Source organism: Strix aluco, chromosome 13 (genome assembly GCF_031877795.1).
Source record: "Strix aluco isolate bStrAlu1 chromosome 13, bStrAlu1.hap1, whole genome shotgun sequence".
In the NCBI taxonomy this organism is placed as follows: Eukaryota; Metazoa; Chordata; class Aves; order Strigiformes; family Strigidae; genus Strix; species Strix aluco.
Window position 1 is genome coordinate 6,939,050 of NC_133943.1, and position 24,950 is coordinate 6,963,999.

Consider the following 24,950-nt stretch of genomic DNA (forward strand, 5'->3'; position numbering starts at 1 on the left):
AAAGGGCTCCTCAGCAGTCATCATGTCCTGGAAAGCTGACTCCAGGGATGATGGTGTGGAGAGAGCAGCCCCGGTGAGCTCAGCCATTTCCCCAGCTTCAGCTTATATGGATGTGAGGGACAAGGCTGCTCCTTTGGCTGGGGGAGAGGAAGAGCTGAAGAAGAAACCTCTATCAGCTCCCAGGATTCAAGGCTGAGTTTCTCCCCTCCGAGGGAAGGGTAGGATGGCGGATGGGATGGAAGTGGCTTGCTGGTGTTGCAGCATTGGGCCAAGGACCGAGACCAACATCCCATGTGTCTCTGCACCAGATGCAGCTCCTCCCAGGGTCTGGTAGTAAAGAGGATCTGCAGTGGCCTCTGGAGCTGACTCAGAGGGAGAGGTCCGACCCTCTGCACACCATGGGCTCATGGGGTTTTTTTGGATGTCGCAACCTGTGAAATCTGGCATTGGCTTTGCCTGGAAGCGAGTCCTTGTCTCCAGCATTGCTGGTCAATGTATGAAACATCCGTGAACCGTGTGCTGGTTTGTAAATCCCAGACCCTGGCAGCAGCTTCTTTGCGGCCACCCTGAAGGCTGAAGTGTGGGTGGCCAGCGCAGACCTGCCTCCAGTCCTTACCCTTCTCACATCCTTCTAATTCTTCCCCTTTTTTGTGCCCATCATTTTGTCCTCCCCTTTCATTTCCTTGCCTTCCTGGAGCCGCTTGCCTTCTTGTTGATCACAGAGGCTAGGCATGAAATTGGCGACCAACTGCCCTCGAATTGGGCTGGTTGGAGCCTGGAGAGGGGCGCTCTGAAGTGTATTTTCTCTAGAGACTGGAATGCTACAGGTATGAAGCCTCTTTGTCTGAAAAGTCTGACAGGTCTGTGACGTGCCCACATATAGAGGGTTTCATGGGCAAAACAGTCCTCACTTGGGGAATTTTTATTTAATTTATTGTCACTTAACACAAATGCTAGTGAGTGATTTGGACATCAAACGAAACAAGTGTTCTTCCTTCCCCAGGCTTGGCTTAGGCCAAACATGTTCTTTCCTCTTCCTAATCTCAGCGTTCCCTGCTTCACCACAGGTTGCACTCGCTCCGTCCCAAATTGTTTGGCAAGGTGACAGGTCACGTGTAACCTTCTGGCTGCCACTTTTCTGTGCTTCTTACTGGGTTTGTTCCACTCCTCTGTGCTCTTCCATGTCCCAGGGTCAACAGCCTGTCTTGGTGCTGCCAGTCCCAGGTTCCTCTTGGTTCACTTAGCATCCTTCTAAAGCAACACCCTTGCCCAGCGCCTCCTCCTTCCTCATGGCTGCTTTTATCTGGAGTGTCTCATTTCTCTGGGCCTGGTGTGGAGTCCTCAAGCTCTCCAGCATGGGAAGGCAGCAGCAGTTTAATTTGGTTGGCAATGGGAGATGAATGACACCAAACAGGAGCAGGTCTCCAAACAAGAGCTGGCTGCAAATTCATCAACCTCTGCAAGAAAGCACAGGGGTGAGAAATGTGGAGAAAATGCCCCAGGTGCAGAGTGAGTCCCAGAGGCCATGCTTGTGCTTCCCAAGATGCTGTCACCCTCCTGGCATTGCCCTCAGGGTGGGCAGCTTTGCTGAGCCCAGTCCAGTTCGTGGTTCTCCCTCATAGGGCAGCCCACCGTGCATAGCCCCAGGTGTGCTGCCAACCCCAGCAGTGTGGGGACACGATGCTGAAATAGCCTGTGCTTAAAGAAGATATTGAGTGTGCTTAAGTGTTTGCAGTGATTAAAATACCGCTGGCTGTTTTCTGCTTCAGCTGTAGCAACTGCTGCTGGAGATGGATTACTACAGCGCTGGGAAAGATGAAGGCTTTTCAGCAGCAGGACTCTTCCAGGAGAGGGAGTTGCTCTGAGGAGGAAATCCCATCTCGATCTTCCTCCCTGTCCCTAAACACTGTGTGACTCTGGTATCTTGTCCTCATCGTAGGAGCAGCTGGCAGCGAGTGCCAGGGAAATTCCTGGCCTTGGGACCGGTGTGCTGGGGTCAGCCAGGCTTCCTGGCAGCAGCATCACCCCGAGCTGGGCTGGGGACCAGCCCTGAGGGGCTGCCTGGTCTCACTGCCATGCTGTGCCGTTCCAAGGCAGCCGGGCTGTGGGTGACAGTCACCGGTTACAGGCTTATAGTGATCGTGGTACAGCCGGAAAATTCAGTGGATTGTTTACGCCTGTGCTCAGGGAGTACACCTCCCTGTACATAGCCCAGGAACATCTGTTTTGGCAACAAGAAGGAGGCAGGATGATGGCTCATGCGTTGCGTCCCTGTGCTAACACCGAGCAGATTTCCCCTCTGGCTCTGGAGGAACAGAGCTCCACTGCCCCAAATCTGGCTTCCCAGGGGTGCTGGGCTGTCTCCTGAGCCTCAAAACTTCCTTGGACAGTGCAGCTGGGTCCCCGAGAGCAGTTCCCAGCTGTGGGGACGTGGCCAGCTCTGCTCCTGCAGTCACTGTGCCGTGCCCGGCTCTCCGGCAGCCTCAAGCCTCTGCTGCGAAGCTGCAGGAAGAGACAGGCAGATGAAGATCAGGGTTATATCCTCCCTTCAAAACATCTTCTGCATCTGCTCAAAGTCTTTGCAGCAGGTTTCTGGCCAAGCAGGTGACCTGTAGGCGGCTGTGGGCGTGGGGTGGGTTCAGCCCCCCCAGATGCTGCCTGGACAGGGATGCCCATTCCTACTTACACACAGGGGCAAGACAGAGGAGCCCAAATCTCTGTGGGAAAGGGTGCAAAAGCTTCATCCAGGCTGTTTTCCCCCCAAGAAAGGTGATTTTGTTACGGGGGGATGTTTTACAGGAAGGCATCAAGGGAATTTTCAGTGGAATAACACCCAACTGAGTTGTTTCAGCTTCCCTGGTTTGTCTCTACATGTTGCTGCTTCTCGACCTCAGCTAGTTTTGAAGTGTTATGATAATATTGCGGTGTTATTCCTAACGCTGCTTTGATATTTTGAAGGTGAAGCTTTCTTCACCCAGCTGTTCTGAGGAAGACTTGGGTATTCAAGGCTTTTTGTTCTGACTTGGAAACAATTGAAAGTGCTGGAATTTCCCACTTTTGGAAATTCCAGTTCTTTTCTCCTGGGCGCTGGGGGAAGTGCAAACATAAACTGTTTGGGGGTGTAGCCTCTATGGCATGTGCCTTTCGACTGCTTCTTCAGCAGCTTGAAAGCACAGGAAACTGCGTGCGAGGACAGATGGATGCCATAAAGTCCGATTTGTATCTCTGGTTTATAAAAGCATCATCCACCCAACGGCACGAACCCTGATGGGGGTTTTCAGAGACATGAAGTGGAGCTCCCAGTGAAATCCCTGCACTGCTGCCAGCCCCATATGCATTTCCAGCCCCTCTTTGTCAGTAGTGGGGGACCCTAGGAGTGTTTCTAAGAGGGGCTTCAGGGTCTCCAGGGCCCTCCCTGGGGCTGGGGCAGGGTTCCTGCCTGCGTTTGCCTGCAGGAGCAAGGAGACACTGAGACTCCTCAGCATGAGTTCAGTCCCACCCAAACTTGCCCTAATAAATAGACTTCTCTCACCCCAGGGTCAGCAACAATAAGGTTTTATTTATGAGATTTAAAATTGTCTTCTCCATCTGGGTAAATTCCTGGGTTAGTGGCATGTTTGGGTATGAATTATTTTGCACCGAGACAGACAATCTCCCTACCCAGACCCCTCTGCTCCCCTCCCCGAGACTCCCCGGCTTGCAATGTGGTGCCGCTTTCCAGCGCAAAGTGAGTCGTCCTCTGCAGGGCACCGAGCGTCCCCTGAAGCCCCCGAAGCTGCAGTGACATCAAGGCGGTGGGTGCGTGCGTGCTGGCTCAGACACGAAGAAGGGGCTCCCGTGGCCGCCTAGTCCTCCCCCCCGCACAGGGCCAGCAGAGCCTTGCGGTAGTCGCCGGAGGTGTCCTTCTGCAAGAGGGAGACCCATGTCAGAGAACTGCCCGCTGATGCAGGCCCTGGGGAAGCCCAGTTGAAGGCGCTGGGGCATGGGGAAGGTGCCCACAGGCATCCGTGCAGCAGTGGAAGATGTCAGCACATCCCCTCTACGGCCAGATCTGCCAACACCAGGGCTGGTTGAAGCATGTTCCCCCTCCCCAGGCGATGCTCAGCCCCTGCGCGGTCCCTGCAGGGCTCAGGGACAGGGTTCAGCCAGACAAGGTGATGAGCTGGGGAGGAACACCCGTGTCCCCTTACCTCGATCATGTGGTGCAGCGATTTGTCGAACAGGTCTATGAACTCGCCGCGGATGTTGAGCAGGTCGATCTCGCTCCGGGAAATCATGATCCGGGTGAGGGTCCTCTCATCCGTGCCGGCACCCTGCAAAGGGGAGCTTGAACATATAACCCCGGAGGGACTGGGGCTCCCTGGCGTCTCCAGCACAGTCCAAACTGGGGATTGGGTCCAGAGGAGGCCACAAAAGTGATCAGGAGGCCGTGAGGACAGGCTGAGAGAGTTGGGGTTGTTCAACCTGGAGAACAGACAGCTCTGGGGAGACCTTAGAGCAGCCTTCCAGTACTTAAAGAGGCTTATAAGAAAGATGGGGACAGACTTTTTAGTAGGGCCTGTAGCGATAGGACAAAGTGTAATGGTTTTAAACTAAAAGAGGGTAGATTCGGACTAGATATAAGGAATAAATTTTTTACAATGAGGGTGGAGAAACACTGGAACAGGTTGCTCAGAGAGGTGGTAGATGCCCCATCCCTGGAAACATTCAGGGTGAGGTTGGACGGGGCTCTGAGCAACCTGATCTAGTTGAAGATGTCCCTAACCATGGCAGGGGGTTTGGACTAGATGACCTTTAAAGGTCCCTTCCAACCCAAACTATTCTATCATCTCCCCTGGACATGTGCTGGACTTGCTGCTGCCAAGACACAAGCTTGCTGTGTCTCTTGCTAAGCCCAGAAAGCTGATGTGGTATTGGTTTGAGCTCAGCCCTGCCCTGCTCCCTCAGGGACGGCTGGCAGACAAACCCCATCACTGCTGTGAGGTTAAATCAGAGTCCCAAAGGGTGTCTGCCCAGAGCATAGCCCCCTCCCACAGCCCAGCCCCCGGAGAGCCCGTCCACACCTTCATGGACTTGTAGAGCTTGTCAGCGAAGAAGGCCGGCTTGTTCTTCACACTCCGGACTGCAACACACAGAGGAGAGAGAAAGTGGGCTCCTGGCTCGCAGCACCCAGGGGACACGTCGCAGCAAGGAGCTGTGCCACCCATTGGGTCTCCTGCAAACCCTCCTTGGCCCCATAGGACACCCTATAAATGCCCCGACCCCGTGCCACACTGGGAGTCTCCCTGGCCCAAAGGCAGCAGGAATCTGCCATCGCGTTGCCTTGGCAGAGGCGGGTGAAGGCTCTGCCTGCCCTCTGGGGAGCCCTGCCCCGAGGGAGCACCCGCCAGGCACTGACCAATGGCTATGAAGGCTTCCCTCACGTCTCCCGACATCCGCTTCCTGATGGCGTGCTCCACGTCGTGGTTGGTCATTTTGATGAACTCCTGAAACACTGGGGATGGGGCGAGAGGAAAGGGTCACCGCCGAGCCGCTCCATCCCAGCCCTGGGCACCCCGGAGACTCGAACCTCAGCCATGGAGACCTCAGGACCAGATGGGACCAGAGCAGGCTTGGGCGACTTCAACAGGCTCCTGTCCTGGTTTCAGCTGGGGTAGAGCTCATTATTTTTTTCTTTTTAGTAGCTAGAATAGTGCTGTGTTTTGGATTCAGTATGAGATTTGGTAAGAGAAGAATGGTGATAATGCACTGATGGTTTTAGTTGTTGCTAAGAAATCAAGGACTTTTCGACTTCCCCTGTCCTGCTAGTGTGCAGGTGCACAGGAAGCTGGGAGGGAGCAGAGCCAAAGCAATGGACCCAAATTGGCCAATGCAATATTTCATATCGTACACCATTTTGCTCAGTATATAGATGAGGGTTGACTGGGAAGCTCCCTCTCGCTTCCAGGATTCTCTCTTCTCTGGGATCGCTGGCCAGGAATGGGCTGGGCATCACTCAGCAGGTGGTGAGCAATTGCCTGGTGCATTACTCATTTGTATTTTCTATTATTACTGTTATTATTTTAATTTTATTTTACTTCAATTATTGTTTTTACCCCAACCTACGAGTCTCTTTACCTTTACCCCTCCAATTCTCACCCCCATTCCCCAGGGTGGGGGAGGGTGAGCGAGCGGCTGTGTGGTGTTTGACTGCTGGCTGGGTTTAAACCACAACACCCCCCAAATGCAAGGCCATGCCCTCTCCTCCCACTGGCTCATCCCCACCACTGCTGGGGAGACAGGGCTCAACCTCAGCCTTGGGGAGACCCCAGTCTCCTGCTGCCCAGGGGTCCCATCCAGCCCAAATCAATGCACTTGTGTTGCAGCTGAGGTTCCAGCAGAAGTGGAGAAATGTGGTCCTACCTCTGCGGAGGTGGGGATAGCTGCGGGTGCAGAGGATGCTGAGGAAGCGGGTCTCCAGGGAGTCGCTGGAGTCATTGCTGGAGACGTCAGCAAGTTTCTAGGAGAGCAACGGAGGGTGAAGAGGGAGGCAGCGGGACGGGCATAGGAGAGAGGGACAAAGATGTCAAACAGCTCTTCCTGGGACAGCCAGTCCTGAACACTCTCTTGCAAAGACCGTGGCCTCTTATAAACAGGAAAATAGTGGGGTTTCTTCCCCCTCCCAAATGGTATTTTCTATGCATGGATGTGAAGGTGCACAGCTGCACACTCACACATTGCCTCTGAAAAAAGATGTCTAGTTTTTATGAAAAAAGCTTTGCAATGCTGATGGTTAAGACTTTTTTTTGTCCTTTGGGGAGGATGTTTTCACAGAATCATCTAGGTTGGAAAAGACCTTGAAGATCATCTAGTGCAACCATTAACCTAACACTGACCATTCTTAACTTCACCACATCCCTGAGCACTATGTCAGCACTTTTGGAGGTGACCAGTACTGAACAGGGAATTCAGAGCTGCCAGACACAGGAGCCACCCTCCACCCCAGGCCACAGCAGTGCTGCCCACGGGTGAAACAGCTGCCACCCCTGCTGCAGGGCTTAGCGGGGAGGCTGTACTCATCGCACCCATTAGTCTATTGCAGTAGAAAGCTGCCCCTTCCCCAATTCCCACTTTCAGTGAGCCAGGGAAGCCAGCCCCACATCCCACACTGCCAGGAACATGGGTCCTGCATGCAGGCAGCAGGCAGGATTAATCCCCAGCCCTCCCAAGGGCAGGAAGGTGGCTTTTTCTGTCTCCTGCCCAGTGGTGCAGAGCAGTGCCCTCATGCAGGTCCCATCTGTCCCCTTGCCACCCATCCTGATGCAAGCACCCTGGAGCCCCACGCAAGCGAGCACAGCCTGTGTTGTCAGAGGAACCCGGCATGTGGGGCTGCTATTCCCAGCCCCAACCCTGCACCCGAGAACCGCAGCGTCCCCTCAAACATACAGAAGGACTGAGGAGCGAAAGGGCAGGCACTCACCAGGGTCTCAGCAACAACCTGGTGGAGAGAAAGAGAGAGACAGGAAGACAACAGGGTCAGAAGGTGCTGCTCAACCTTTATCCTTCCCTGACAAAGCGAGGGAAATCTAGCAAAATCCCTTAAAATGACCTGTCCCCAGCTCCCCTGCTTCCCCGTGAGTGGGTCTGATATTAGGACCTGTGTCCTCCTCCAGCTGGGCCTCTACACCACTGCCTGGGGTGGGGGTTGGTCTTTGACCAAGCACAGTGAGCCCCCCACCCCTAGGGCTTGGGTACCAGCCCGTTGCTCCTTGGGGAGCATCCTTGCCTGGCCCCAGGCTGGCTGATACCAGCCTGCCTGCCTCTGCCAGACGCAGGCAGCAGGAGGAGGAGAAAGGCAGCTTTGCTGACAAAATACAGCACAGTGCCAGGCCGGCTGTCGCCCAGCTGGCTTGACCCTGTGTTTTGTCATTCCTGGTTCTCTCTTTCTCTGCAGCAGGTCGAGGCGAGCGGCAGAGCATGCGGCAGGGCGCAGGCAGTGCAGCATCCACTCCCTCTGCCGGCAGCAGCCCTGCCAGGAGAGCTGCACCTCTGCACGCTGCCGGCATGCGTTGGAGCAAGCGGTGCTGGGGCAGGACAGCCAAGCGAGAGCTCAGGTTTGGCCCTGCACCGAGCTTCCCAGCCCCTTGCAGAAAAGACTTGGCCCGAAGGAGCAGGAGGCCAAGGTGCACAGCCCGAGGATCACAGGTCTCCTGGGTGTAGGAGCTGAGCCAGGCAATGGGGCCCCAGCACCCCCCTGCACCATTTTTGGCTGCTGCTCAGCTTTCCCCCTCCAGTCCTGGCTCGTGGTAAGCCAGTAAAGATGAGGCAATGGTTTGGGGGCTGGGGCTGGCATCCTGGCACGCTGGCAGAGTGAAAAGCAGCTTAGGCCTCACAGCTGCCCTAGGCACAACACCGAGAGGTGGGTGGCTCCTACAGACCAGCCCAAAGCTGCCTTTGAAGCTCCAGATTTCAGCATCAGTGTGTGTTACTGGACCCCAAAGTGGCAGCTCTGCACAAGAAATGGTGCAGTCCCCACTTGGGAGCTCCCTGGGGCTCGTCCCCAGGGCTGCTGTCATGGTTTGCAGCTTCCCCATGCGTGCAGCAGCAGAGCCCAGGGCACCAGAAATCAGTCTGTGGAGCTTTACCTCCATGGATGTCACTTCACCTGGCATCTCCCCCTGTAGATTCCAGACACCCTGCCCCAGCAGCATTTGTTTCCCCGAGGATGCCATTTCCAGACCAAAGGATGCAACATCCTCATTATTTTGTATGCAGAACCTCAGCACTGCCAGAACGGTTCTTACCTTGGCATCTTCATGTGCCTGCGTGAGGTTCTCTGGTCCTTCGTCGCGGTTGCCCTGTGGTTCAATACAAAAATCATGGAGCTGGGGAGAAGACATCTCCTGGGAGAGCCCCAAGCAAGGCAGTGGCAGACAGGGTCCAGCAGCGGTGATGCTCCATAGCCACTGTCCTCACAGACCCCCACTGCTGCCTGTGGCAGGAAGGGGACAATCCCCAGCGAGAGAACCGCCCTTACCAGAGCGAGAGAGACGAGAATCCTCTTGAAATGCCCTGATGTGTCGGAGCTCAGGTCATCTTCCAGGCGCTTGTTGTAGGCTGTGGAGAAGGGGGACGGCTGAGCCCTGCACCCTGCCTGCAGCTCTGCTTCCTACCCTGCTCCCTGCCTGTTGTGCCCGTGATCCCCGTGGGGCCTGCGGATGGTGGCGGCCATCCTCCAGCCTTTGCATGGCTGAAGCAGATGCCTCCATCTGCTATTTTCAGGCCTGGGGAGGAGGGGATCACCTCAGCAGCTCTAATGTTCTGGGCATGAGCACAGCCTCTTGCTCCAGGTGCTCCTGAGGAAGACGGTTCATTGTGAAAGAGCTCTCAGGGGAGGAGACATTGGTGGCAGAGCTGGGGCATGTCACCGTGACATGGAGAGAGGCCAGGACCAGTGCTCTGCTGTGGATGACCAGCCACAGAGCCATCTGTTTAGAACCATGAGCTTTCTGGGAGAGAAGAGGCTGAGGATTTAACCTGGAGCTTGCAGCTCTTGTTCCTAGGGAGAAGGCAGCATGGATGGAAGGGAAAGACAAATGCAGGGCCTGGGGGTGTGAGAAATCGCAGGATGGGTTTGAGGACTCGTGCCAGCCTCATCCCAGGTTTTCACTTCCCTTTAATAAGGTATTGGACCTGGGGAAGAGCTGCTCTTGCCTGAAAGGATTAATAGCACCAAGCCATAGACCCAACCCAGAGACAAAAATTGTACCCTGGGCTCTGGAAGGAGCCTTGCACAGCGTTAAACATGCCCAGGACCTGGGTGCTCCCCACGTCCCTCCTGTGCCGTACCTTGCTGATATGCCTCGTTGATAGCTGTGATCTCCTGGTTGTTCCGCGTGGCCATGATTTCAATGAGGACGCTCTCGTCTGTGCCGGCCCCCTGGAAGAGAGTGGCATGGTGGGGTGCTGCGGGTGCCAGCACTGGATGGGGACACGGTGGCATCACCCCGCCAGTGCCAGGCAAGGAGGGGCTGCTCTAGACCCAGGGCTACCACATATCAAGAGTCCATGTCCAGCAAATGGCCCCAAGGGCTGGTAGGAACCAGCATGGAAGTGTCTAAGTGTGCTGCTAGTGGGGGTCCCAACTGGTGTGAATGGTGGATAATGGTGCCTGCCACTGGTTTGCCCCTACCCTGGCTCTCCTGTGGCTGCCTGCACCTGGCAGGACACTGCTCTCACTGCAAAGTGGGGATGCTCTGTAAAGCAGTGGGAGGCCTCCCTGAGAGGCTTTGTGTACGAGCTGGCTAGAGCGTGCTGGGCTGCAAAGGGGCCAAACTGGGCTCCCAGCAGGTCTTGAGTGCAAACTAGGTCTTTGTCCTGGTGCTTTCTGCTCTGCTTTCCTTCTGTATAGGAGATGAGAGCCCTGGGCCACCGACAGTGCAGGTACAGCCACAGCAAAAACCACCTCGTCCCCACGCGCTGCAGCTGATACCACCAGTGTGGCAGTTACCTCCACAGCCTTCCTCAGCTGCTTGGCGTCGTACTGCGCTGGCGTCAGCATGAGCCCGAGGATCAGCTTGGCCAAGCTGCCAGACAGCTCGGATTTCAGGTCTGCCATCAGGTCCTGCAAAAGCATTTGAGGGTTCAGTCCCTGGCTCCTTCTGCAGGGACGGACCAGCTGAGGCAACACCGGGGAGAAAACAGGGGAGGAGAGTGTGGAAGTGGGAGACATCTGGGAAGACTCTTGGGGCAGTTTAAGGTCATGTTTTGGGGGGTAGCTCTGGGGAGATCCTGGCTCTAGAGTCCTCTGTGCGGGAGTGAGGATGGGGTGAGCGAAGGGGAAGGGACACCCTGCCCTCGGGCTGGTGGTGCACGTGGAGTGGGAGGCTGCTTTGACAACTTGGTCTTCCTTGGGGGAGTCATGCCGGGGCAAATTGGGGTGCTCTGGCTGCCCCCCGCTCCCTGGGCAGGATTTCTTTCAGTGAGGGGCAGATCTCTGCGTGGGAGGGGGCAGGATGTGGGCAGAAGGATGGAGCCAGGGTGAAGGACTGCAGTACCCTGCCGTAATGAGCCTTGTAAGCCTTCAGGATCTGCTGCCTCTGGGCGTTGCTCCTCTGCGTCACCACATCGATGATGGCCCCTTCGTCTGTGCCTGCAATGACAGCAGTGATGCGGGGAGAGCAGAGGGGGCCCAGCAGAGTCACACTATGTCACCCCTAACTGCAGGCTCATCACCATCCCCACCCTGTAAATGGGAGATGGGGAAGAGGGAGCTCCCACAGCTCCAAAACTGGCTCTTTTCCCCCTCCCTGGGGCTTTCATGCAGCCCTGTGTGGGTCTGGGTGGGTTTTCTGCTTAAGGAGCTGTTAAGGAGCAGCAGAAAGGGGCTGGGCGCGTGGCCCCCGCTTACCCAGGCCCTTCATCGCCTTCCTCAGCACCTGCGCGTCCCCGTCATCGTTGAAGCTTCCCGCAGGCTGTATGGTTCCTCGCAGCTGTGGATGCACAGAGGGGTTTGGGTTCATCCCCAAGCTGGGTGGGATGGAGGGAGGGATGGAGAGAGAGAGAGGGATGGAGAGAGGGATGGAAGGAGCTACCCGGCAAGCCGAGGCCAAAGCAAGTCGTGTGTTAGTGCAAGCACCTGGGGCTCAGTGAGAGTGTCCCTGTCACTGTCACCCCTTCCATCGAGGGGCAAACCATAGCCAGGGCAGCAGAGAGCGGGGAGAAGACAGCAACAGACAGTCTCTGGAGTCTCGGTGTCCTGCTTGGTGTTACACCCGCCTCCCCTAGCGCTGGGACACCTCGGCCGAGGCTGGCCACATCATCTGAGAGCCAGAAGAGGAGTCACTGAAAGGGTGCCTGCTCCTGCCCTGTAATTCTACCCTCCTTGCATTCTTACAGCTCCCAGCACAACTCTGTCCTCCCCTGTGCACATGCATGTAGGGTTCAGGGTGTCCTTTCTGCACATCCCAAAGCACCCTTTTGTGGGTGCCTCCAGCTGCATGCAAGGTATCAACTCGCCATGCCCCGGCCAGCCCTGGTGTCGGGGTGGGCTGCCCCGGGGAGCAGGAGGTCTCTGGTGGGCACCGGAGCCAGGGCTGCACATGATGCATTGCAGACATGCAGGGCCTGCCTCCCCGAGGGAGGGAGGGAGGCCTCAGAGAGAGGAGGGGGTTAGTGGAGCCCGTGGGGGGCAGCCAGCCCTGCCGGGGTTACGTCCCGCCAACCTCGTGCCCCAAAACCAGAGAATGGCATCAAGAGAAGCTGCAGAGTGGGAAGCAGAGCAGAGGTGCAGGGCTGGCCATGCCCCGTGGCAGAGAGGAGCAGCTGGGGGTCCCAAGCTGGCAGGGAGCAGAGAGGGGGTACGGGGGGGGCTGGGGGGTTGCTGACCTCTACTTTGGCCACCGCGCTAAGCTCCCACATCCGATAGGCCACCTGCGCTGCCTCGGGGAAGAACTCACCTGCGGCACTGCAACGGGAGGGCAAGGACAGGGGACAGTGAGCCAGGGGGGCTCCATGCCCTACCAGCAGCCACCCCCTGCCCCATCCTGCCCCTCCTTGAGGGGTGTTTTGTACCTGCCGGGTGCCGGGCATGGGGGCAGGTGGCAGGAGCCAGGTGGGAATGGAAGGGAGCGGGTGGTAAATCTCAACCTCCCCCACCAGAGCATCCTCCCTCCAGGTGTTTGTCTCTGCCCCCATGTGCCAAGAAGGGACGGACGATGGCATCATGGTTGGCTATGCAGAGGGGCCACAGGGCACCCTGTACCGAGCCACTGTCACTGCGGGTGCTGCCGGTCCAGGTGCCCCACCAGGCTCTGACCCGGAGGTTTGTACCCAGCACCAAGGGGATGAAGAGGGACAAACGGGGTGACAGGCGGTCTTACTCATCGTCCCCTCCGCACAGCTTCAGCAGGGCCTTCTTGTACTCTCCAGAGGTGTCCTCCTGAAAAGACAGATGGAGATGGAGAACCATGCGGCAGGGAGGGTCAAGGTAGTGCCGTGGGATGAGCACATGGAGAAGGGTCTCCCTGAGCCTTCTCCTCAGAGACGGACACCCAGCACAGGGTGTCCGGGTAGGGGGCTCAGCCCTCCCACAGGAGCTGGCATCACAAGGGAGGCAGCACTAGCAGCTGCTGGAAGGGTGACCGGGGACTCCCCGCACTTACCTTTATCATGTTGTAGAGAGATTTCTCATACTTGGTCCTGAACACCTCCCGGATGTCCAGCATGTCGATCTCGCTGCGGGACACCATGATGCGGATCAGCGTGTTGTCTCTTGTGCCCAGCCCCTGCAACGGAGGAGCCCCCGTGTCAACCCTGGCAGGGCCAAGCGACCCCGCTCAGCCCATCGCATCTGGGACCATCTATCAGATTTCTACCCAGCCCTGGTTCTGAAGGAATAACTCCTTTGGAGAGAAGAGCAGAGACCCCAGGTCGCATAGGTCCTGTCTTCATGGACTTGCGTTACCCTGCCCTTCAGCAGCACCCCATGGCAAGGGGACCCCTCCTCTGGCTGACTCCCTGCAGCATTGCAGCCCCTGCAGAAGGGGAGACCCACTCACCTTCATGGCCTTGTAGAGCCTCTCAGCAAAATACTCTGCCGTGCTTCTGACACACTTCACTGTGGGGAAATTGAGGCACAGTGAGGGACACTGACACCTGGCTTCACCAGTACCTCTGAGCACCCATGCCCCTTGGGCACCACATTCAGCATCCCCCCCCCCCCACCCCCCCCCAAAGGAGCCTCCCTGAGCTCTCTGCAACTGGGTACAGCCACAACCCCAACCCCGCTGGCTCCTGCGCTGAGCCCTCCACCCTGGCAAGGCCAGCCACGTGTTTTCACACGCAGGGGCTGACTTACCCACGGCCAGCATCAGCTTCTCAAAGTCTCCAGAGAGCTCTCCCCGGATGCTCCTCTCAATCGGCTTCCCAGAAATCTTCAGGTACTCATCAAAGACTGCGGGATGACAGCGAGATGATTCCTGGAGAAGCTGCCAGGATACCTTCAAGCCCCACCCCGAGCTCGCAGGAGATGCTCACCCAGGCGGAGGTGCTGCTTGCTTCGCCGGCCAAGGATGTAGATGAACTGGGCCTCATCCGTGCCCCATTTCAGCTCACCAGCTTCCAGCAGCTCCTTGTGGGATGGGGAAGGTGGCAGAGCCCGAGTCAGGGTGCTGCTCATGTGGGGCTCTGCCCAAGCACGGGCGCCCTTGGCATCCACCCGCCTTTCACAGGTCTAAGTCCGGATGGTCCCAGTGCCACCAGCCATGTCCCTGCCCAGATGCCACCCATCCCAGTGACCTGCCAAGCCTCACCTTGGCATCCTGCTCCACCAGGTCCTCGCTCACCACGTCATCCTCCTCCCTGGTGCCCTGTGGGACAGAGACGGGCTCAGCCCTGCTGGGTGCAGGCACCCACCACCCACAGACACTGGACAGCCGGACATACCTGAAGCAGAACAACGAGCATCTTCTTGAAGTGGCCTGACGTGTCTCCAACGATGTCAGCCTCCAGGTCTCTCTCATAGGCTGGTGGAAGAGGGAGAGGTCAGGGCCTGGAGAGCTGGATCCCCTCACCTCTGCCCCTCATCCTGACCCAAGGGGACTCAGGGCAGCCCCTGCCCTTCCCCAGCCCTCACCATCTTTGTAGGCAGCCACCAGGTTGTGGATCTCCTTGTTGGTGCGGGAGGCGAGGATCTCAATGAGGCACTTCTCATCCGTGCCGATGCCCTGGGGGCAGAGATGCAGACCCATGAGCAGCGGGACCAGCCGGGGTGTCCTCAGAGGGGCCCCGGGGGGGCCGCCCACCCCTTACCGCGATGGCATCTTTGATCTCCTTGGCGTCGCTGTAAGCTGGGGCCCGCATCAGGCTCACGATCAGCCTTTCAAACTTCCCTGTCAGCTCATACTTCAGGTCTGCAATGAGGTCCTGGTGGAGGGGAAGAAAGGGGCTGGGGGACCCTTTGCTCCACAGCATCTCTGAGTGGGTCCAGGGAGTGGTGGGTCCCTGCGTGGGCTGGTTGGTGGCAGCCACGGCCACCTGCATCTGCAGTGGGGACACCCACCAGGGAGCATTTCTGCCATTACCTTCCCATAGAGGGACTTGTAGGCTTGGCAGATCTCCACTCGCTGCTTGTTGCTTCTGGATGTGATGAGGTCGAGGATGGCCTCCTTATCGCTGCCTGTGGGAGAGCCGGGAGTCACATTTAACCCCATGGCTGGGTCTGATCCCCCACAGCTGGGCTCAGCATAGCCATCCTGCCCTGCCCAAAGCTGCTTCCGACTTGGGGCCGGGAGGAGAAGCAGAGCCAAGCTGGCTTCAGGGAGGAAAGGGGAGCTGGGAGAGGTCCTGGCACGCTGCTAAAGCAGGCAGCTGAGAAGGGGGGCGATGCAGGATGCTCAGCCATGCAAGGGTCAGCCAAAGGAGTAGGAGTAGGGTGGCCACGGGGTGACAGTTCGGAGGAGTGTGCTTACCAAATCCCTTCATGGCATTGTACAAGGCCTCTGCATCCTGGCTGGCATCAAAGCCTGGGAAATCCTTCACTGACCCCCTGTAAACCTAGGGGAAAGGAATTGAGAAGGTGAAAGGGGAAGGAGCAGCCCCTGGTGGGATGGGGGGAAGGAGAAGTTGAAGTTGAGAAAGACTGGGGTGAGATCCACTCCCACTCAGGCTGGCCAAAGGCAAAGCTAAGCCTCAGACATAAACATTTGTTCTCCACAGTTGTTTCCTTTGCTGTTTGCTCTTCCCACCGTGAAAATTGTTTGTGTGCCGGGTCACTGGAGTACACAGCCTTCCCTCTCATATCTTGCTGACATCGCTCTCTGTTTGCTGTTTGTGCCCTGTGTTTAAGTTGGATACAACCCTCCCCGTCACGCCAGCAGGAGCTGATGGTTTGAAGGGAGGTTTCTTGAGCACATTTGGGTTCCCAGCTCCATTTTGGGGGGTTCAGCAGGAAAAGGGGAGCCTCCAGGGGAGCCTGGACTCCCTGAACACAGGGGAAGGCATAGAGGGACCAGGGCAATCCCTCTGCAACACAGCCAGGCTGAAGGGAGTTATGGGGGCTGGATTGGGAGCAATGAAGGAAGTCATTTTCCTACCGCCTGTTGTGAGCAGGGAAACCCTCTGGATGCTGAGGATGCCCAAGCTCTGCATGGCCTCCGAGGGAGGAGACAAATTTACAGGCACAAAATCATCGTGGTCTGCTAAGTGGATAGCACTGAGAAGTCCCAGAGCTGCCAACAGCTTGTCCTGCCCCAGCGTGTGCTCCTGCAGGGCCCAGGGTGGTCCAAGGGGTTAGAGCAGGGATCCTGGATACAGGGAAAGACTTTCCCAGGAGCCCAAGAAATCCTGAGGGTTGGCATGATCCGCTTCTGTCTGCTCCTCTGCACCTCCAGGCTGCACAACTAGGAGCCCAGGAGCAACACCCCCAAACAGACACCTCAGGAAAAAACAGGAACCTGACGTCCCCTCCCCAGGTCAGCTTTGTCTGGGAGAATTCACCCTGGGGGAGCCTGGAGCCAGACTCTGAACCAGATCAGTCCAAACCTGGGTGGAAGCAGATCTGAAACTGGAAAAGGAAGGCCCAGCCGTACGTAAGTAACCGAGATGCATCCCTGCCGGGGTCACAGAGTGGGAAGAGCTGAACAGCAGAATTTCCCCAGCAGTTTTGCTGGGGAGCGGCAGGACTGGGAGCCAGGCTCAGCTGTGTCAGCACCCTGAGAAACTCAGAGCATCCTCCCTTGGCTTGGCTTGTAGCACATGCCAACTGGTTACGTACACCTCCCTGGGATCACTTCCTCAGGATCTGCTGCAGGGCTTGTTTAAGAACCCCAGGAGCTGTACAAAGGGCTGTTGCCAGCGTGCAATTTTAAAGCCATTTAAAGCCAACATGTTCCCAGAGGAGATGGGCTTCAGGCAGGCAGCACCAGCGTCCCTGAGCCAGCCAGTGCTTCCAGGAATGAAGCCGAGGGGATCAACATGGGACAGCCCCATACCTGCTGCTCACCTGGGTCCCAACCCAATGCCATGGCACAACAGCTCTGCTGCACAACTCACCCAGTGCCTTCAGAAAGAAACTCTGTACCCCCATTTTCCAGAGAGAAACCAGTCCGGGCTGGGCACATCCCACAGGCCCTCTTGAGAGGAGCTGCTGGCACTGGTGTCCCACGTGTCAGGGACCAGGTCGGGCAAGAGGAGACGCTGCCCTTCGAGGGAGCCAGGCGGGCACGGGGACAGATCGTATTGCAAGTGATTCATTGGGAGCTGGATTTAGCCATGCTTCCCGGCAGCTGCCAGACCCTCCTGGCTCGGTACAAGCTGCTGCCCACACATATGCCTTGCAGAGATGTAAATAAGAGGTTGCAAGGCAAAAGAGGTGCCCGGAGGCAGCAGGAGAGAAAAAGAGTGGCCGGAGGGTCTGGGGTTGCACGGGTGGTGTTGGGGAGACATGATGTTGACCCTGTTAAACAGGGAGGAGGAGCAGCGCTGTGTTCCTGCCTGCTGAGCTGTTGAAGCATGAGCTGCCTGCCTTGCCACAGTGCTGCCGTGGCAGGGGCAAGGGAAACTGAGGCCTGAGCTCAGCACCGTACATCGCCCCACGCTCCCTGCATTTTTGTGGGAATGAGCCCCAGGGAGGTGCAGAAACGTCACCCAGGAGGGAAACAGCATTCTGCCCACTGCACCCTCCTCACACCCCCATCCCCCTTTCCATGCCTCGCTTCAGCTGCCGGGGCCCCTGGCCTCCCCTCCTCCAGCCTCTGAGTCATCCTGGCCTGCCTGGGACCTCCCAGCTAAAAATAAGCCATGCTGGGGCCGGGAGGGTGGAAGCAAAATTCCTAACATGGCTTCGCTATCTCCCACCACATGGCTGCTCGGGATCCTGGACCACTGCAGGGGTGATGCTCACCCACGCTGTGCCTCAGTTTCCCCACCCAGAGACAACCACGCCTGCGGCTGGGCAGGAAGCTGTGGGTAATTGGGCTTGAGGCAATGATTACTCGATTTCTAGAGGGAATGGAAAGTGGAGCCTGGCCCCGAGCAGTGGAGAAGGGAGGCTCTGGACTTGGGGTCCTCCCCTGCCTAGCACAGTGCCCGCAGGCTGTACCCCACAGGCAGGCTGTACCCCGCAGGCAGGCTGTACCCCACCAGCCACAGCTGCCGGCCGAGGCAGGGTTTTCCACCCACGCCGAGATGTTTTCCTGGCTGCGAGGGAGCACCTGCTCACCCAGCTGCCACATTGCACCAGCCCTGGCTCGGAGGGGGGAGAAATCCAGGCTGGGGTGGGGAGAGGCTAAAGCGGGGCTGCACGCCTCGCAGCAGGCTCAGGTGGGATTGCTCTCCAGCGAAAGCCCAAATCCTCAGTGCAACGTCTCTTCTCCTCCCCTTCCCACAGCCCCCCTTCTCTCCCCCATCCCACTGCGGTCCCAAAAGGATTTTTGCTCCTCGCTGTCCCTGCTCTCCCAGCTCCCCGCCCCAGCACTTCCCCCATCTGTATCACATCCAGACAGCGCTGGCTGGAGAGGCAGGAATGTAAACAGGCTCCGGGCAGCGTCGCTCCCTGTGCATGTCGCCACCATCTTCGCTGCACGATGGAGACGCTGCCCCAGCTCTGGGATCTGCCCTGCAGCACCCCCAGTACGCACCCCCATCGTGTGTGGGTCATCCTTACCTTTCCTTTAGGTGCCATGGCTTCCCAAGCTGGAAATCACGGGAGCGAGGGTAAGGAGGAGCTGCGGGAGGAAACAGAAAAGCCGACGTGAGCCAAAGCCCCCTCTCTGTGGGCTGCGTTAGCTAAGGGAGGCTTTGCTCCCTCCCTTGGGTGCTGCCGCCAACCATCGCCGCGGGTGCGGTACCCGGGTGCTGCTGGGGAGCCCTTCGGGCTTTCCTGGACACCCTGCAGTCACCAGAGCTGAGATCCTTTGGTATCTGGCACCAAACTGGGGACCCCATGGGCCAGGGGGAGCGGAGATGGGGCCCCTCACGGCTTCCTGGCAGCACTGAGAGAAACCGGGAGGGGAAGAAAACGCTGAATACGTGGAAATGGGCTGAGCATCCTCTGTGGGGCTGATGCTCCTTGCTGCACCCCGCAATGTTCCCTCTGCTCCCCCTGCAGTCCCCCAAGCCCTGGCACCATCCCAGCTTCAGCGGGTGCTGGGGACGCCCCGTTGTCGCATGGTACTGGGGCTGGGCAGCCCCCACAAGATCCCACCAGCTTTTATCTGAGTTTCTGTGCACCGAATCAAGGCTGCCATCAGTCCCACACATGCAGAGCCCAGAAAACACAGCCGAGTTTCCAGGGTAACTCTCAGGTTGTTTTCTAACACCAGCACCATTTATAGCTGCAACTCGCTGCGGTGTGGGCTCTCCCCACCCCCCCCGAGAAAGTCCCCAGACAGCCGTTTGCTCTGAGAAAGCTGACGGAAGGAGAGAAACAGCTGGAAAATGGAGCCCAGCCATGAATGAACCACTGAGCGTCAGCTGAGCTCCAGCCATGAGGAACAGCCGCCTCCTTGCCAGCACTCGCCCTCCCTCCGAGACACGTTGCAGGAAAGCTTAAGGCACAGCAGGGCCGTCCTGGGGGGATTTCTGCTCCCAGCTGAGCTCGGTTTCATGCTGTGGAGCGAGCAGGGGAAATCACACAAACTTCCCTGGCTTGGCCCCGCATCCCTGTGAGAGCACCCATGGAGGGGGAGACCCAGCCCCGCAGCTGTCAGTGAGGCTGGGTCACCCCGCTTGGGTGCAGGAAGCCTTCTGTCACCCGTGGGCATCCTTGCTGAGGGAAGGAAGTTTTGCACAAAACCAGAGCTGCCTTCACCTCCCCTTCCCTTTTCAGCTGGGGAGGCTGCAAGCCTTGACCATCCTTTCCAGGGCGCCCGGGGATCCCAGCCCCCGGCCCATGCAGCCTTTTAATGTCACTCAGGAGCCTGTATATGAAGCTGTGTACCCTCCAGGGAACAGAGAAAGCCCTGCGTGGCACAGCCCTCCTGCCTTGCTGCGTGCATGTGGCAGCCAGGCTGAGACCACCCAACTCATCTCAGCAGTGGCAGAGAATCACTGGCCACACCCAGTCCCCATCCTCTCCCTGCAACGTGCTGTCCCCCGCTGCTGCTGACACCTTTGCAGAGGCTGGGGGAGCAGCCCCAGCTCTTGTCCTGCCAGCGGGTGATCTGGGGAGGATGCCCGGACAAACACACTGTATCCATGGGGCAGGTGGTGAAACCTGGAGGCTGCAGAGCCCTGACATGACCTGCCCCCCTAAATGATGGAGAGGTTTGGGTTATGGGTGTCCCTGGACAGAAAATGTCATGAGAAATTCTAAATGATGTGCACAGCCCATCCCTTTTGCAGAATGACCCACCCTTGCCAAAAAGCCTCTGTCCCCTCAGCAGCGTGTACCCCGCCAGCCTCTCCACGGCCCCACCACGGCTTTGGGCTCAAGGCTTTCACCCCAGGAGCCTGGCAGCTATTTTTGCAGCCTGGCAGGGCTCTCCCGGCACAGCCACACGCAGCGGAGGCCACGACACACCCAGTGCCCCACTACACATCCTCCCGCCCGCAGGGAGCTTTGCTGGGTTGAAAAAAAGTGGCATCCGTCCTCCCTGCAAGGCAGGGGATGTCCCCAAAGTCCCCTGCCCCACCCCAGTGCTAAAAAGTCCCCTTGCCCTTCTAGAACTCCGTGCCTCTGGGGTGCCGTAGGGTGTGTTCGCCTGTAGAAAACTCAGCGGGTACCGAACCGGGGGGATCCTCTCCACTGAGCCCAGCTCGGACCCCTGTGCGGAGGGATGGGCGTTTCCACGGCCGCCGCAGCACCGGGGCACGGACAAAGACATATCCTGGCCAGGACACACCCATGGGCCCCGCAGCAACGCCAGCGCCCACCCGAAAAAGCAGCCTCCGGCAGTGCAGCCCCCAGGCTTTTGTTAAAAAGGAAGGCTTTTTCATAAAAAGAAAAAACAAGGATCCCCCCCTGCAGCCACCCCATGGAGGGAGCCTCTGCTTGCACAGCTCCCCGCCCGGCCACGGCTTTCCTCCCCTCGCACACCACCGCTTCGCACACCAGCTCCGTCCCCTCGCACACCAGCACGGTCCCCCCAGATACCAGCACACACTTACGAGCAGCACCGAGGCCTGTCTGGGCGCGCTTGTGGGAACAGCCGGCCGCCGGCGCGCTCGGTGCGCACTTGTGGCCGTGCGCTCGTCCTTGGCGTGTGGCTGCTTCCTCCAGTGAGACGTCACCGCTCGCGAGCCCTCCAGTCCCCGCCTGCCATGGCACCGGGGTCAGGGCCGCAATCCCACCCTCGCCACCACACCAGACCTCAGCCCCTTGGTTTTGGGTGCCTGCGGTGCAGGGGGACCCGATGCCACCCGCAGAACCTCTGCCAGGGTGTGGGGAAGGGGAGTCACTGGGCAGAAAAGCCCCACCGGTGCGTGCAGGGGCTGAGTGCCAGCAGCGGTGACACATACAGTGCAAGGCGATAATGGTGATTGCACTTCGTCTGTGGAAATTTCACCCCCTTCTGCCCCCCCCCCCCCCGCCTCGGTTTCCTGGTGAAGGCGTGCAGGGTACCCCACTGTCTCCGGGGCTGGTCCTGCTACCGGCCACCTCCGCCCGCACCAAATCACCCCTTTCCCTGGTCATGGTTGGGAAGAATCCATCCCTGACTCTGCAAAAGCCAAGGGGGGGGGTTGGCCCCCCAAGACCTGCTTAAGGGGGAAGGTGCTGACCAGGGCTCTGCAAGCAGCATCCATGGAGCAGGAGCTGAGCTGGCACAGGGGACTGGGGAGAGGCAGCTCACTGTCCCCCCCAACCTTCCTCCCATGCTGCAGACACAGGGATGAGAAGACCTTGCAGCAGAACCGAGGGTGGAGATGCAGGCTGAGTCTCTCCAAGATGCTGCAGGCAGGCTGTAGCTGCCTGCAGTGCCCCGAGGCTATTTCCTTCCCCGCCTCACCCAGGTTAACGCTGCTTCTTATTTACCACGACGCTTTGTCCCCAGCCAGCACAGAAGTTGCAGAAGGGCTGGGGGAGCTGGCAGGGCTCCCCAGGAGCCATGGGCAGTGATGTCTGTGCTCTGGCTGGTTCCAGCAGGAGAAAATAAAACCAAGGGCCCCCTCGAGATGGTGAAGGCTGTTGGCATGTAACCTCTCAGGCATCCAAGCCCTGGTGGTACCTACTGGCTAGAGCATTTCTCTGGGGCTGCAAGGCAGCTGAGCTGCTCACCCCTGACTGTGGTTCTGGGCAGCAGGGACCCCAGGCTGGGTGTGACATTCCCGATGGCTAGCATGCTGTCACAGGGCTGTGTCCCCCGCAAGGGACTGAAGATACCCTGGGAGGGGGAAACCCTCATGGCCAGCTAGTACCAGCTGCTCCTTTGTGCCCTCTTGTTCCCTCAGGACAACGTTCCCTAAGGCTGGCGTTGGTGTTTGGAGACCTCGCTCATGTGAGATGGCGTGGGTGACAAGCACAGCTTTGTTCACCCTGCACTGCAATGCTCAACAGCCCTGCTCTCCTTCTGGTGCCCTGGCTGTGTCATGTTGTGCTAAGCCCCCCTGCCCCAGAGGTGCTAGCCCAGCAGCTCACAGGGTGCCCTGGGGCTACCCCACACACCCAGGACAGGGCAGCCTTGTGGTTAGAGCATACACCTGTGCTTCAGATGCTCTAGATCCTTCCTTTGTTTCTGTATGACTGATATCCCCTTCCTCTCTTCCTTGCAACCTGAAGGATGTGCTGAACTACCCGAGAGGTTTTTGTCCCCAAATACTGTAAGCAGACTCATCCTGAACACTGTCTACAGTAAAATCAAAGTTAGTTCCTCACCTCAAAATACCAGCTCCCAATCTCTCCTCAGACCTGGCCCTCCTCTCCCAAAGTACTGAAGACCAGCCAGGTCACACCATAGCATCCCCCATGTCTTCTCCCCACTAGAAGCAGCCCTACCAAACAGCTAAGCTCAGGCCTAATGGCACTTATATGCCTTACTGGCTCTGAACAGCCTCACCTGGGACTCCCACCCACACACCCCTGGGACCCCATTTAAGCCCAGCCCTGGACTTACCCCAGTACCTGCTTGTACTTTGCTGCTCAGCCCCTGTGGGCTGCACCCCAGGAGGGAGGCACTGTGTCAGGGTTATTTCTGGTACCCATTTCATTCCCCAGGAATGAACACCTAGGTATTGTTGCATCCTTGCAACCCCCTAGCTAGGATAGGAGCTGGGGACTAGGATGGGGTTGGTGTTGCTTGGGCTGAGAGCTGCAGCCCCAGCCATGCTCCTAGGGCCAGGCTGGATGGGTCAGTGGTGGATGGTGCTGCTACCTGCCCTGTCATGAGCTGCACTTGAGCTGACTGTGTACTTCTTCACCTAAGACTGCTGTTTCTGTGCAGTGGGGCTGTGACAAGGTGTGGGCAGCAACTGGGGTCTTGGTGTCTAAATACTAGGGAAGTGCAGACAGCCTCAGGACTCTGGTTCTGGGAGCTACATCTGGATGTGCTGCTGCAAACATCCCATGGAGCTGGGTCTGTGCTCCTCTGCCTTGCTGCTGCAGTCAAATCTTGGACCTGCTCACCTCCCTTTGTGTCCCCCTGGGAAGCTCAGCCTGGATATGGACACAGCTGTAGGTGCATGCACCTCTGCATCCTGACCTGGCCATGTTTTTGCTCCTCTCTGCTTGGATTTCCTCCAAAACCTGCTCCACAGATTGAGATGAGGGTCCTGGTGTGAGGGAGCAGGGACAGAGGGAAGGGGTTCCCCCTTTTATCTGCACAGGCAACATTGAAATGTTAACTAAACTCCCTCAATAATGCCTCTGAGCCTATTAGCATTGCAGGCTTGTGTGTATGATTTGGAAGGCGTTGTGGGAAAAATATTTCTGCATAGATTTCCCATTGTGTAGCTCAGAGTGGTGGTCAGCGGGAGGAGGGCCAGGGCTCTCCCAAAAGGGATTTAAGGGGAGAGTGTAACTGGGGCTGCCTGGTGCTTGCTCTCCCCATCAGCTCACAGCTGGAGCAGTTTGCCCAAAGGATGGCCGGAGTAAGTAGTTTGTTTTCAGAAGAAGGGAAAATCGTCAGGTTGAGATGCCCTGGGTGGGACTGGTGTTGTGGAGTGGGTGGGTGCTGCTGGGGGGGTTGGGAGGCAGCCCCAGCTGGCCTGGCCTTGGGCAGTGGCTCTCCAGCCCCCAGAAAACACAGCAGTCATCCTGGAGGTTGGGGTTCCCTGTGTCACAAGGGCTTACAGCACCCCATCCTGCGGGTCAGGGTGCCAGACACTGCCCCAGGGCGATCCCTGTCCCCTCCGGGCTCCACGCCACAGCGGGGACTGCATGGCCCTGTGATCCTCGGGGCTGCTGAGGTGGGACATGCCAGTGGGCAGGGTTTCCTGGTTCTGTAAGTAGCACATTATGGGATTTGGAGCGTGCAGCGTGGATTTTGCTTTGCTTCAGGGTAACCCAGAGATCCTGGCAGCACCATGCAGATGTGGAGGCATGCAGCCCCCCTTTCTGCAGTCCTGGGAGCTCCTGGGGAAGGACGGGCAGGATGGGGGCAGGCACACAAATCCCAGGCATGCCATGCCAAGCGTCTCACTTGCCCCAAGCACAAATATCACACAATTCTGGGTTTCTGCTGGGCTGATGTCCCCATCGGTGACTCAAGCAAGCCACAGCATTACTGTACAGGCTGATGGCTCAGGGGACCAGTTTCTGTCTGAGCTGTGCCAGTGACCCGCAGTTATGGGTGCTGTGGGAGCATCTTCAGCTGAGCAGATGGGTCCTTCCTGGTGCACTTCAAGGCCAATGGCTGCTCCAGGAGCAGAGCATCTCCCATCCCTCCTTTTCTGGCCTGGTTTCTGCATTTCAAATAGTGTCAGTGTCAAAGCTGGGACAATGCTGGTTCTGTGTCCCTGCTGAGGATGCTGCTGGAGCAATAGGACTTTCTGAGCTGTCAGGGGGACAAGCAGGTGTCCTTGTCCCCTCTCACCGT

General features: G+C 58.0%; 1 protein-coding gene across 2 annotated transcripts; it reads right to left on the reverse strand.

Annotated features, from left to right (window-relative positions):
• Positions 1-3,539: 3,539 nt before the first annotated feature.
• ANXA6 (annexin A6) lies at positions 3,540-21,250 on the reverse strand. Of its 2 annotated transcripts, XM_074838093.1 has the most exons (26): positions 21,088-21,247; positions 18,644-18,704; positions 15,450-15,534; positions 15,063-15,157; positions 14,791-14,904; positions 14,615-14,705; positions 14,425-14,504; positions 14,292-14,348; positions 14,017-14,110; positions 13,838-13,933; positions 13,539-13,597; positions 13,143-13,265; positions 12,861-12,919; positions 12,367-12,445; positions 11,390-11,471; positions 11,037-11,131; positions 10,490-10,603; positions 9,829-9,919; positions 9,017-9,096; positions 8,784-8,837; positions 7,460-7,477; positions 6,403-6,499; positions 5,399-5,494; positions 5,064-5,122; positions 4,191-4,313; positions 3,540-3,905 (listed from the first exon to the last, which is right to left on the reverse strand). In XM_074838093.1, the coding sequence occupies exons 2-26, from the start codon at positions 18,659-18,661 to the stop codon at positions 3,846-3,848; spliced, it is 2,019 nt and encodes a 672-aa protein (XP_074694194.1). In that variant the 5' UTR covers positions 18,662-18,704; positions 21,088-21,247; the 3' UTR covers positions 3,540-3,845. The 2 variants fall into 2 exon arrangements, with proteins under 2 accessions (XP_074694194.1, XP_074694195.1); XM_074838094.1 differs by lacking the exon at positions 7,460-7,477 and having other exon boundaries at positions 21,088-21,250.
• Positions 21,251-24,950: the final 3,700 nt, after the last annotated feature.